Source organism: Anomaloglossus baeobatrachus, chromosome 3, assembly GCF_048569485.1.
Source record: "Anomaloglossus baeobatrachus isolate aAnoBae1 chromosome 3, aAnoBae1.hap1, whole genome shotgun sequence".
In the NCBI taxonomy this organism is placed as follows: Eukaryota; Metazoa; Chordata; class Amphibia; order Anura; family Aromobatidae; genus Anomaloglossus; species Anomaloglossus baeobatrachus.
Genome location: NC_134355.1, coordinates 465,551,122 through 465,563,412, shown reverse-complemented (window position 1 = coordinate 465,563,412; position 12,291 = coordinate 465,551,122). Strand labels below are relative to the sequence as shown.

Here is a 12,291-nt window from a genome sequence, read left to right as displayed (position 1 = left end):
TCACCCCCCCCCCCCAAAAAAAAAAAAAGAAGAATTTATTAAAGATTCCAAGAGAGAAAAAGCTATTAAAAACATTAAAAAAGTCAACAGACTGGTATGAAGCAGTGCCCCTCTGAATAAGGTCCGTCCTGCTCTGCAACTTAAACTAATCCACCAAAATGTAACTACACCAAAGTTAGTAATAACCATATAATAAATACATACAAAGTAATAATTGTAAAAAGAATTACAAATATTTATTCTATTATTCTAAAAAATATATGGGCATAAAGTGTGGGATTTATGATATACAAGGATTGAAAAAGCAGCCCAGGTATATAAGCACAAAAATAAGATACGTATATAAGTAAAGTAAAAAGAATACATCTAAAGTGCAAAAGGTATCACTATAATAGTGGGATATACATATGTAAAAAAGTTGGTTAAATATAATAGAATATATGCTCTCTGCAAGTATATAACCTGAGTCCCAAAGGGGAAAAAATGATGGCCATTGGATGTGTGGTTAATAAAGACTCAGGAGAAGGCAAAAGCAGAGCACAGTAGACAAGCTCCCAATTATAGCGTGGCTTCCTCAGGGGTACACAGAGGTGCACTCTCTTCATGGATCCAGTGCGTCTAAAGAGTAGAATGTGCGTGTGTGCTCCTCATCAGAAATCATCCTACAGTAAGGGACTGGAGTAAGATTTCTGGATTATGGAATGCCACATAAATTAGATGAGCTGTGGTTTCACACCTCGTCTTCCCCCATTCTTTCAGATTATGAAGAGGTGGGTGAAAATGGCCAAAAGTCAGAAGATTTTGCACAACTTCATGTACTGGAAACATGTTATGACTTATCAAAGTGTTTTATGCCACAATTCTGACGAAAACACTTTGATGAATTGGGGCCTTAGTATAAGGGGTACTTTGCACGTTGCCACATCGGTAACGACGTGTTACCGACGCTGCAGCGATAGTCCCTGCCCCCGTCGCAGGTGCGATATCTTGTGATTGCTGCCGTAGCGAACATTATCGCTACAGCAGCTTCACATACACTCACCTGCTCTGCGACGTCGCTCTGGCCGGCGAACTGCCTCCTTACTAAGGGGATGAGTCGTGCGGCATCATAGCGACGTCACACGGCAGGCAGCCAATAGAAGCGGAGGGGCGGAGATGAACGGGACGTAAACATCCCGCCCACCTCCTTCCTTCCGCATAGCCGGCCGGGACGCAGGTAGGAGATGTTCCTCGCTCCAGCGGCTTCACACACAGCGATGTGTGCTGCCTGCTGGAACGAGGAACAACATCGTACTGTCACAGCAGCGGCATTACGGAAATGTCGGACCCTACACCGATCATACGACGCTTTTGTGCTCAATCGTATGTAAAAGGTTTTACACAGTACGATGTCGACAGTGATGCCGGATGTACGTCACTTTCGATTTGACCCCACTGACATCGCACCTGCAATATCGTAGTGTGCAAAGTACCCCTTAGTTTGTATGTTCTCCATGTGTTTGCGTAGGTTTTCTCTGGGTACTCCGACTACTTCCCACACTCCGAAGACATATGAATAGGGAATTTATATTGTGAGTCCAATGGGTACAGCGATGATAATATCTATAATGCCCTAAAGAAATTAATAGTGCTATAGGAGTAAGATAAATAAATACAGTATCATATCCAAGTGCTGATGAACTAAAATCTATACTAATTATCGAGATACGTGCAGGATACACTGAAACAATGGCAAGATGTTTGGTCACTGATCTTTAATTTGCTGTAAAAGTATAAAACTACAAAGACAAAGGTTTTATGGCATTGATACATGAAAAATATGACGTGGCATTTAATATGTTCTGTCTTTTTTCTAATTAGACAGTAGACTTTATTGTGAATCCCATAGATTGAACACAAGACAGCCTTCTTCTATTGTCTTTTCACCTTGGTACTATTTCACTATATTTGTATTGTACTTTGCAAGATGTTGGCTATATGTTTAAGCTTCTTTTATATTTTGGAGTCCTTTTTTCTTAGGCGGGCTTTACACGTTGCGACATTGCTACCGATATATCAACGAGGTCACGTGGTTAGTGACGCACATCCGGCGCCGGTAGCGACATCGCAATGTGTAAATCCTAGGTGCGACGATGAACGAGCGCAAAAGCGTAAAAAATCGCTGATCTGTGTCACGTTGTTCATTTCCATAATGTCGTTACTGCTGCAGATACGATGTTATTTGTCGTTCCTGCAGCACCACACATCGCTGTGTGTGAAACCGCAGGAACGACAAATAACATCGTATCTGCAGCAGTAACGACATTACCTGCATCCACCGCCAATGCGGAAGGAAGGAGGTGGGCGGGATGTTATGTCCCGCTCATCTCCGCCCCTCCGCTTCTATTGGCCGGCCGCTTAGTGACGTCGCGGTGACGCCGAACGCACCTCCCCCTTGAAGGAGGGATTGTTCGGCGGTCACAGCGACGTCGCCGGCCAGGTATGTGTGTGTGAAGCTGCTGTAGCGATAATGTTCACTACAGCAGCAAGCACCAGATATCGCATGTACGACGGGGGCGGGTGCTAGCAATTGCTAGCGATGTCGCAGCGTGTAAAGCCCGCCTTAGAATCTGATCTTGTCTTAACTAGAGAGGGTCAGTATAAATCTAAACTGACCGGATCCATATTGACTGTAGATGTCTGGATATTATATAGGTTGAGAAGTGAATACAGGTGTCTGTGTAACATAAGCATCATATTACTGACTCGTGTAAACGAGGTTAAAATAGGAGTGCAGGTTACCATTTAGATAACCAATAAAGCTGTTTTCATATAAAAATGTATATTTACACATTCCCCATAAAAGCAGCACATGTGAATACACCCTTAATCCCGATATGTACAATAAACAAAGATTTTACCGTGCATGGCTGACAAGCTTTTTTGTATGATACAAAGGATGGATCAGATGAGCAAGTCATCAAATTTCAGATGGCTCCAGTGAGATGAGAGCTTTATATTCTGGTCCGTCAGAAACAGCTGCTAAATATTGCCTCACTAGTACATCAATTATTCAGAACTTTAGAAATAAATGTCTCTTTCCCAGGTCCGGACTGCAGGTGAATCCGCCGGTGGATCCCTGTGCAGGAGAGGCTCCCCACTCTGCTATATGAAAACTAGTGGTCACAAAATGATTCTGTATGTACAGTAAAATCAAGAGCTTATCATTCATTTGGCAAACGACTCAGTTTATTCTTAGAGAATTGTGATTGAGGGAGGGACAGGTAATATTTCCATGGATCTGGCCACTGGTCCCCAGAGCCAATGTTGCTTATGGGCTCTTGATATCTGATACTGCTCTTTCCCATTATATGGCTTTTTTTAATATAATTCATCATGATGAACTAGATGGACCTGGGTCTAGTAGATGGATGGATGTGTTTTTTTAATTTATGTAACTCTGTAAATATAATTGTTGGTTATAAATGTTTTAATGACAAAATATATAATTGGTGGAGGAAGGTTGAACTAGATGGACCTAGGTCTTTTTTCAACCTATGTAACTATCCGATGGTGTAACAAAATAGGGGACTTGGTAATTTCTGTAAGATTTTCTGGTAAGGTCAGTGAAAAACTGAAGACATATGAAGGAGACATCTAGACTATGATAAGGTTGGAGAAAACGTTGAATCGGTTTTACACAACCACAACTTACGAATTGTGACCGTTGTGTTCATCTTTCGCACTAGATACCATTTTGGATTCACATTTTCATACTCCCGATTTGGCTATGGCATATTCAGTCATACAGTATTTATTATTATTATTATTTATTATTATAGCGCCATTTATTCCATGGCGCTTTACAAGTGAAAGAGGGTATACGTACAACAATCATTAACAGTACAAAACAGACTGGTATAGGAGGAGAGAGGACCCTGCCTGCGAGGGCTCACAGTCTACAGGGAATGGGTGATTTCTTATATAATATTGTTTTGGTTTTCTCTCCCTAGACAATGGATGATATGCAGGGCTTACCTGTCCTTTCTCCTCCTGGAGTTTCAACTCTTTGAGAAGTTGCTCCACCCTTGACACGCTGTCTCCTATGTCTGTAAATGAAGCTTGAGCATCCATCAGGGCATCCAGTGTCAGCTTCAGCTATGGGGAAAAGACAGATAATGCTTCTTATTTTTCTTTGTTTAGCATTAAGTTCCAAACATTCACACACTGTTATTATACTGTTATTATACTCAAAATGTATCAGTCAACTTTACAGTGAAGATCTTTCATTTCTTTGACTATATCCTTGATGTTTCACTCCATACTGTATTATCTCAGTATCAAGTATGCAACAGGGTTGTACAAAGTAGTTAAAAGGCCCTCACAGAGGTACTTGGGTCTGTACTGAACCTCAAGAGGTCTTCACTTTCATATAGAATTATACATAGTATGTCTTCTGTTGGATTCTGTAGGTATCAGCATGTTTATTAGCAGAACAACATACTGTGACATACGGAGTCACATACTTAAATCCTTTTATTGGATATGTAATTGAGGAGTCATATCAAGGCCAAGGGCAATGCATTGTTCAGCCCCCCTCGATTACAATCCTCCACACCTCCCCTTACATTGATTGACAGCACTAGCTTTGGAGCACACATTGCACCTACTGAACTGCAGGAGCTGAGAGCATACAGTGTCCGTGTATGAAAGTACATTCACAGCCCTAAATAGATTACCACGCAAGGCTTAAGAAATTGGGGGACTTAGAAAATAATGAAGTGCTCTGTTCATATTTCTTTACCTGGTGAATAATGGAAAGGTTCTGGTATATCACTAAGAAAAATGTTATTGAGCTAAAAACTGCCTTTCTTCCTTATTTTACAATGCCAGAATGTTATTATAAAATGCACAAAAATATATTTTATTTATCAGGACAGTAGCCCAGCAAAAAGAAGTCCATCAATGGAAATCCAATTATCTCCAAGAATAACTCACCAGTTATATAAGTACTTACAAGAAATAACAATAATAATAATAATAAATATTTTATCAGGACAGCATTATCTGCAGATTCAAAGTGATAGGGGTTGTCTCCCCACAGACATTCCCTGTAATTAACCTCATTCTTTAAAATATCAATGATCATAGATAGATGTATTTAAAAAAAATAATGGATTATAAGTTCTCTGAAATTACAGTATGTAGTCATTAGGACACTGACTGTTTGAATTGGTTGCCCTAGGTTACGTCCACCAACTATACCGTTGTACGGTGGATGGGCATGCTCAGATCTCTGTGCTCTGTTATTAGGGTGAGTGCTGCTTCTGCTCCCTTCCTGCTTCTCTTAGGCCCGCAACACACATCCGTGCCTCCGGTACGTGTTTGGTACGTTTTTGCACGTACCGGAGACACGGAGACCCATGTTATTCTATGGGTGATGGCACACACGCATAAAATCACACGGAACGTGTGTCCGTGTGGTAAGTACGTGTGTGCGGTTTTCTACACGGACGACATGTCCGTTTTTGGCCGGAAGCACGCAGGCACGGACCCACTATAGTCTATGGGTCCGTGCCTGCACGGACCGCACACGGAGTATGTCTGTGTTCAGCACGTTTCGTCCGTTTGCGTTTTTAAACGAGCGATCTATTTTTTTTTAATTTTTTTATTAAAGTCAGGCTACTTACCTTTTTTTCTGCTGTTCTCAGTCATACTTACATTGGCGCTCGGTCTTTTTCTTCCCCCGGCTCATACTTACCAATCCCCGATCACCAGCGCTGCGAGGAATAGCTGTGCCGAAAATACGCGGCTTCAATTCATTTGAAAATGCCAGCCGCCCATTAATCAATCTCGTATTCCCTGCTTCCCCCGCCCACCAACGCCTATGATTGGTTGCAGTGAGACACGCCCCCACATTTAGTGACAGCTGTCTCACTGCACCCAATCACAGCCGCCGGTGGGCAGGTCTATACTGTGCAGTGAAATAAATAATTAATTTAAAAAAAACGGCGTGCAGTCATCCCCCAATTTTGATACCAGCCAAGATAAAGCCATACGGCTGAAGGCTGGTATTCTCAGGATGGGGAGCCCCACGTTATGGGGAGCCCCCCAGCCTAAAAATGTCAGCCAGCAGCCGCCAGGAATTGCCGCATACAATAGATGCGACAGTTCTGGGACTCTACCCGGCTCTTCCCGATTTGCCCTGGTGCGTTGGCAGTCGGGGTAATAAGGAGTTATTGGCAGCCCATAGCTGCCAATAAGTCCTAGATTAATCATTGCAGGCGTCTATGAGACAACCCCAATGATTAACCTGCAAGTTAAAGTTAATAAACACACACAGTGAAAAAATCCTTTATTTGAAAAAAAAAACAATAACAAATACCCTCGTTCACCAATTTATGAAGCCCCAAATACCCATCCATGTCCGGCGTAATCCACGGACGGAGGTCCAGTGTCGCTTCCAGCTCTGCTACATGAAGGTGACAGGAGCTGCAGAAGAACCCCGCCGCTCCTGACAGCTCCACGCAGCAACTGAGGTGAGCAGCGCGATCAGCTGTGCTGTCACTCAGGTTACTCGCGGCCAATGCTGGATCCTCCACCTGTGACAACAAGTCGCCTGAGTGACAGCGGTGAAGTCACATGTGAGTTGCGGTCTCGGGTGGAGGATCCAGCTAGCCGTGGATAACCTGAGTGATGGCAGCGCTAATCGCGCTGCTCACTTCAGTCACTCAGGGGATTAGCGGTCACCGGTGAGTCCTTCACGGGTGACCGCTAAACAGTACGCGACACCCAGACAGAGCTGCGGGATGACAATGAAGTCGGGTGAAGTTCATCCGACTTCATTCTGATCGTGCAACTCTGTCTGCTGTCTTCCGACATATATCAACGACATTTTACCACACACACGGACATTACACACAGACATTTCACGTACACATACACCGACATTCCACACGCACACACGGACATTCCACACGCACACACAGACATTCCACACGCACACACGGACATTACACACGGACATTTCACGTACAGACAGCATTTAGACAGCCTGATGGCAGTATTAAACAGCCACTCATGGATACATGGAAGCTGATCACTGGTCTTTTTAATAGCCTACTTGGATGACAGGCCAACCATACTTCTATTTGCAGAGAACTAACACGGTACCACAATATTACCCTGTATTGCACATTCAGAGAACTATTGATAATATAATCATTCTTTGCGCATAGAGTACCATTTTCTCTAGCTAGCACATGTCCTATTTACACGGGGTAATCTGTAGCTGAGAATGACATTTTTAAGCTTGCTTAAAACTCATTTCAACAAACGTATAAGCATTTTTCATGTTTGTTGGGCAAAAGCGTCTGTTTTCAGTCCAATTCTTATTATTTTAGGGAAGAGAGAAACTGCAGATTTCTGCTACAATGATGTATTTGTTTTACTTTATTAATGCAAGATACATCGGTTTCAGCGTCAATCCAAGCTCTTCAGGCCAAAAGGTATTGAGAAACTCAATTTGCCATACCAATATGTGAAAACAATAAATTTAATCTTGATACATATAAGTACACTGGAGAAATTAGAGAACAATGTATGATCACTTGCTTTTTTCAGAAAAAATGTAATCTGCATTGATCAACATTTGAAGGTTTTTTGTAAGGGGTATACCATGCCACTAGAAAAGTGTTTTATAAAAGATCCAAAGTTTATCAACATAAAACCTTTATTATGCCCAGAATACAGAAATTCTCTAGTGACTGTTCCTCTCCTGATCGTGGGAAAGTGTATATCTTTTATTATGCTGTCCTCTTAACAAACCTAGCAAAGCTGATGTGTGCGAGTTATAAAAAAGTTCTGCTCATGACAAATATTTAAAGACGTGTGCCAAAGTATTTTTATGCTTCATTATACAACTGTGCTAGTTCTGCTTCGAGATTAGAGATGAGTGGACTTTAAAAGTAAAGTTTGGTGTTCGTACAGAACACGGACTTTACAAAAAAATCAGTGTCCGAGTTCGGGTCTTTACTTATGCTGACCACTTGATGGAGCATCGCTGTGCTTGGGTACTCTCGGTGCTCGGCCCAGTGCGAGCCGCTTGCAGCCTCTGAATGCCTCGCACTGGGGGTAACAACAGCGTTATCGGATGTAGTGTGTACAAAAAGAAGAAAAAAAAAAAAACGCCCTCCCCAGGAAGTAATCTGTTTATTGCCGGCTGTACGTCGGCGGAGACCTGAACTGCCCAATCAGTGAATTGCATTGGGGTTCAGATCTGAACTTTATCTAAAGTCTGGCAGAAACCCGAATTTCAACGGGTCCGCTCATCTCTATTCAGGATGATACACAGATGTCAGTTTTAGCATATTAACTCATCCCGAAGGAAGAAGAATAAAACCACTGCCTAGCACACCAGGATTTTGGCTACAAATACAGTGTGTCCTGTGACGTTGCTTTTAGTCTACTATAGAAGTGGTGAGTCTAATAAAAAAAAATGTTTTATATATATATATATATATATATATATATATATATATATATATATATATGTATATATATATATATATATATATATATATATATATATATACAGTATATATTTCACATTAATACTTTATACACATTAAAATCAGTATGAGTGAATTAGCACTTTTCACTTTATTGTTATCGTGGTTATTCCAGGGCAGACATACAGTATGTCACAAAAGTGAGTACACCCCCTCACTTTAAAAAAAGAACACTATTTTATGATATCTTTTCAAGGGACAACAATGAAGATGTGACACTTTGATATAATGTAAAGTAGTCAGTGTACAGCTTGTATAACAGTGTAAATTTGGTGTTAGGCTATGTGCGCACGTTGCGTACTAGCCCTGCAGATATTTCTGCAGCGATCTGAAGAGCACATGTGCGCTTTAGATCGCTGCAGAAATGTCCGTAGTGAGCGCCGATTCCATGCGCTCTGCCTGCAGCTCCTGCCATAGACAGAGCAGGAGCTGCCGGCAAAGCGCAGGAAAGAAGTGACATGTCACTTCTTTTTGCGCAGCGCTTCGGCAGTAGCCGAAGCGCTGCGCTCTTAGACGCCACGTGCGCACGGCCCCTGCACAATCTCCATAGATTTTGCAGGGGACGCAGGACGCATGCAGTTACGCTGCGCTACAAAGCGCAGCGTAACTGCATGTTTTTACGCAATGTGCGCACATAGCCTTACCTTTAAATAACTGAACACACAGCTATTATTGTCTAAACTGCTGGCAACAAAACTGAGTACATTCCTAAGTGAAAATGGCCAAATTGTGGCCAAAGTGTCAAGTGTGTGGCCACCATTATTTTCAAGCACTGCCTTAACTCTCTTGTGCATGGAGTTGACTAGGGCTTCCCAGGACTCCTCTTCCATCCTCCATGATGACATCAAAGAGCTGGTGGATGTTAGAGACCTTGCACTCCTCCACCCTCTATTGGAGGATGCTCTACACATGCTCAATAAACAAAAACAAGAAATATGCTCAGCTCACCAACTTCTATGATGGATGAATCAGATCCTAATTGAGAAGACACTCAGGCAGGGCAGAGACTTTCAGGCAATAAAAAGAGAAAAGCTTCAGCTATGGGGAAAAACTGCTCCTGTGCCTTCCAATTAAAACATTAATTTTACCGCAGAATTTTTTTTAAAAACAACGCGTTTCGGTGAAGCCTTATTCGGTTGTGTGTGACTTCTTTGGTTGTGAATTGGTTAAGACTCTCGGCTCCAACTCTGTCCCCAGTGTGATCCAAGTGTAAGGCTATGTGCGCACGTGTGCGTAATTCATGCAGTTACGCTGCTCTTTGTAGCATGCGTCCTGTGTCCCCTGCACAATCTATGGAGATTGTGCAGGGGCCGTGCGCACGTGGCGTCTTTGAGCGCAGCGCTTCGGCTGCTGCCCGAAGCGCTGCGTTCAAGAAGTGACATGTCACTTCTTCCGTGCGCTTTGCCGGCAGCTCCTGCTCTGTCTATGGCAGGAGCTGCAGGCAGAGCGCATGGAATCGGCTTTTTTTTTTTTCTACGGACATTTTCTGCAGCGATTTGAAGCGCACGTGTGCTCTTCAGATCGCTGCAGAAATGTCTGCAGGGCTAGTACGCAACGTGCGCACATAGCCTAATTCTACTGTACTCCAGTTCTCTGACATGCCAGAATTGGATCACAGGTGCAGAGAAAATGGAGATCTTATTTTCTCCATCTTCTCCATTGTTTATGTTGGCATATATTGGACTACAGTCTGATGTTTTGCGTGCACCCATAGACTTGTATGGGTGTGAGACGTCCTATATACGCAGGTATTCACAACATGTAGCAATTTTTTCCCATGCCAACTCGGCATGAGAAAAACAAAATGCTGATTGGCACTGCTCCATAGTATAACATTGGAGCGAGTGCTATCTGATAAAACATATAGCATTCGGCCGTGTTATACGCTAGTGTGAGCGAGCTCTTAGCTTTAATCCACAGGCTGGAGGTTGATGGGGGAGGGGGCACAGACAGGTCCTGCACTGTCATTGGCCGCCTTTGGGTTATTCTAATGCTGGAATACATATATAGGATATAGTTGTTATAGGTTCAGGGCCTCTCTGCCTTAGGGTATCACAATCTGTACATAGGAAGGAGTTCTCTCATACTGAACTCAATAGAAACAGAATAACAATAAGAACAGTGTGAGCTGACGTAGTGTGGTGTAAATGGATATCACCACAGAAACTATGATCTCAGCTCAGAAACATTACAAGCCGAACTTAACAGAAAAGATGAAGCTAAGTGCACACTGCATCTGTTCCCATACTCAGATGACTGTCGGCTGAACAATTTTTCGGACAACAGTCATTTCAACCCACTCTCCCATATCCAGGAGATGTCGCTGAGGCAAGTGCTCCTGTGTTCTCTATGAGAAAGTCTCCTGCTGCCACATTGGTTAGCTGCTTATCTCCGAAATTGGACATGTAAAATCAACATTTCCCCTGGTCATCAGAAGGCCCGACGCACGCATAAATATCATTTTTTCAGCTGAATCCGACGAGATTAGAGGATTGGTTGACATTAGTCCAATATGCAGACCACCAAGAGAAAAAAAGAGAGATATCAGCTCACCACCAGTTATATTCACAGCCATATAGTGCTGGGATGACAGACAGCCCATCGACTTGTCCGTGCAGAGTATACAAAAAAAGAAAATCCAGTATGAATAAAAAAATATCTTTTTATTTAACATTCATTAAAATTCAAAGAGCATTGTGGCGAAACCCTTTCAAATTTTAATTGATGTTAATACAAAGATAGTATTTATTTATACTTTGAGTGTAATATTCTTTTTTTGCATATTAGTCCAATATGTATGGGTGCCTTAAGCCTAGAGTATACGTCAGGGACGTTTCACAATGTATTTTACCATATGGCCATAGAGTGTCATTAATATTGCGTCCTTTTGGCTTCTGTCTGGCAGGGCATACATACAAGTGCATCTCAATAAATTAGAATATCATGAAAAAGTTAATTTGTTATTGTAATTTAATACAAAAAGGGAAACAGGGAAACACATATATTATATAGAGTCATTACAAACAGAGTGATATATTTCATGTGTTTATTTCTGTTAATGTTGATGATTATGGCTTACAGCCAATGAAAACCGAAAAGTCATTATCTCAGAAAATTAGAATATTATATAAGACCAACTGAAGAAATGTTGGCCTACTGAAAAGTCTGTACAGTAAATGCACTCAATACTTGTCCAGGGCTCCTTTTGCATGAATCACTGCATCAATGTGGCGTGGTATGGAGGCAATCAGCCTGTGGCACTGCTGAGATGTTATGGAAGCCCAGGTTGCTTTGATAGCAGCCTTCAGCTCGTCTGCATTGTTGGGTCTGATGTCTCTCATCTTCCGCTTGACAATACCCCATAAATTATCTATAGGGTTTAGGTTAGGCAAGTTTGCTGGCCAATCAAGCACAGTGATACTGTGGTTATTAAAAACCAGGTATTGTACTTTTGGCAGTGTGGACAGGTGCTAAGTCCTGCTGGAAAATGATATTTCCATCTCCAAAAAGCTTGTCGGCAGAGGGAAGCATGAAGTGCTCTAAAAGTTTTTTGGAGATGGCTGCACTGACTTTGGACTTCATAAAACACAGTGGACCTACACCAGCAGATGAAATGGCTCCCCAAACCATCACTGATTGTGGAAACATCACACTAGACCTCAAGCAGCTTAGATTATTTTTATTATTATTATTTATTATTATTATTATTATTATTGTGGCTTCTCCACTCTTCCTCCAGACT

The 12,291-nt window shown here is 42.1% G+C and overlaps 1 protein-coding gene across 5 annotated transcripts in view; it reads right to left on the bottom strand.

Moving 5' to 3' along the window:
* Positions 1-12,291, bottom strand: part of MCF2L2 (MCF.2 cell line derived transforming sequence-like 2) — a 644,468-nt gene that overhangs the window by 339,158 nt on the left and 293,019 nt on the right. For all 5 annotated transcript variants that reach the window (XM_075340561.1, XM_075340557.1, XM_075340558.1 and 2 more), the window contains exon 10: positions 4,018-4,137. In XM_075340561.1, the coding sequence (XP_075196676.1) occupies positions 4,018-4,137 (120 nt within the window). The remainder of the gene's footprint in view (positions 1-4,017; positions 4,138-12,291) is intronic.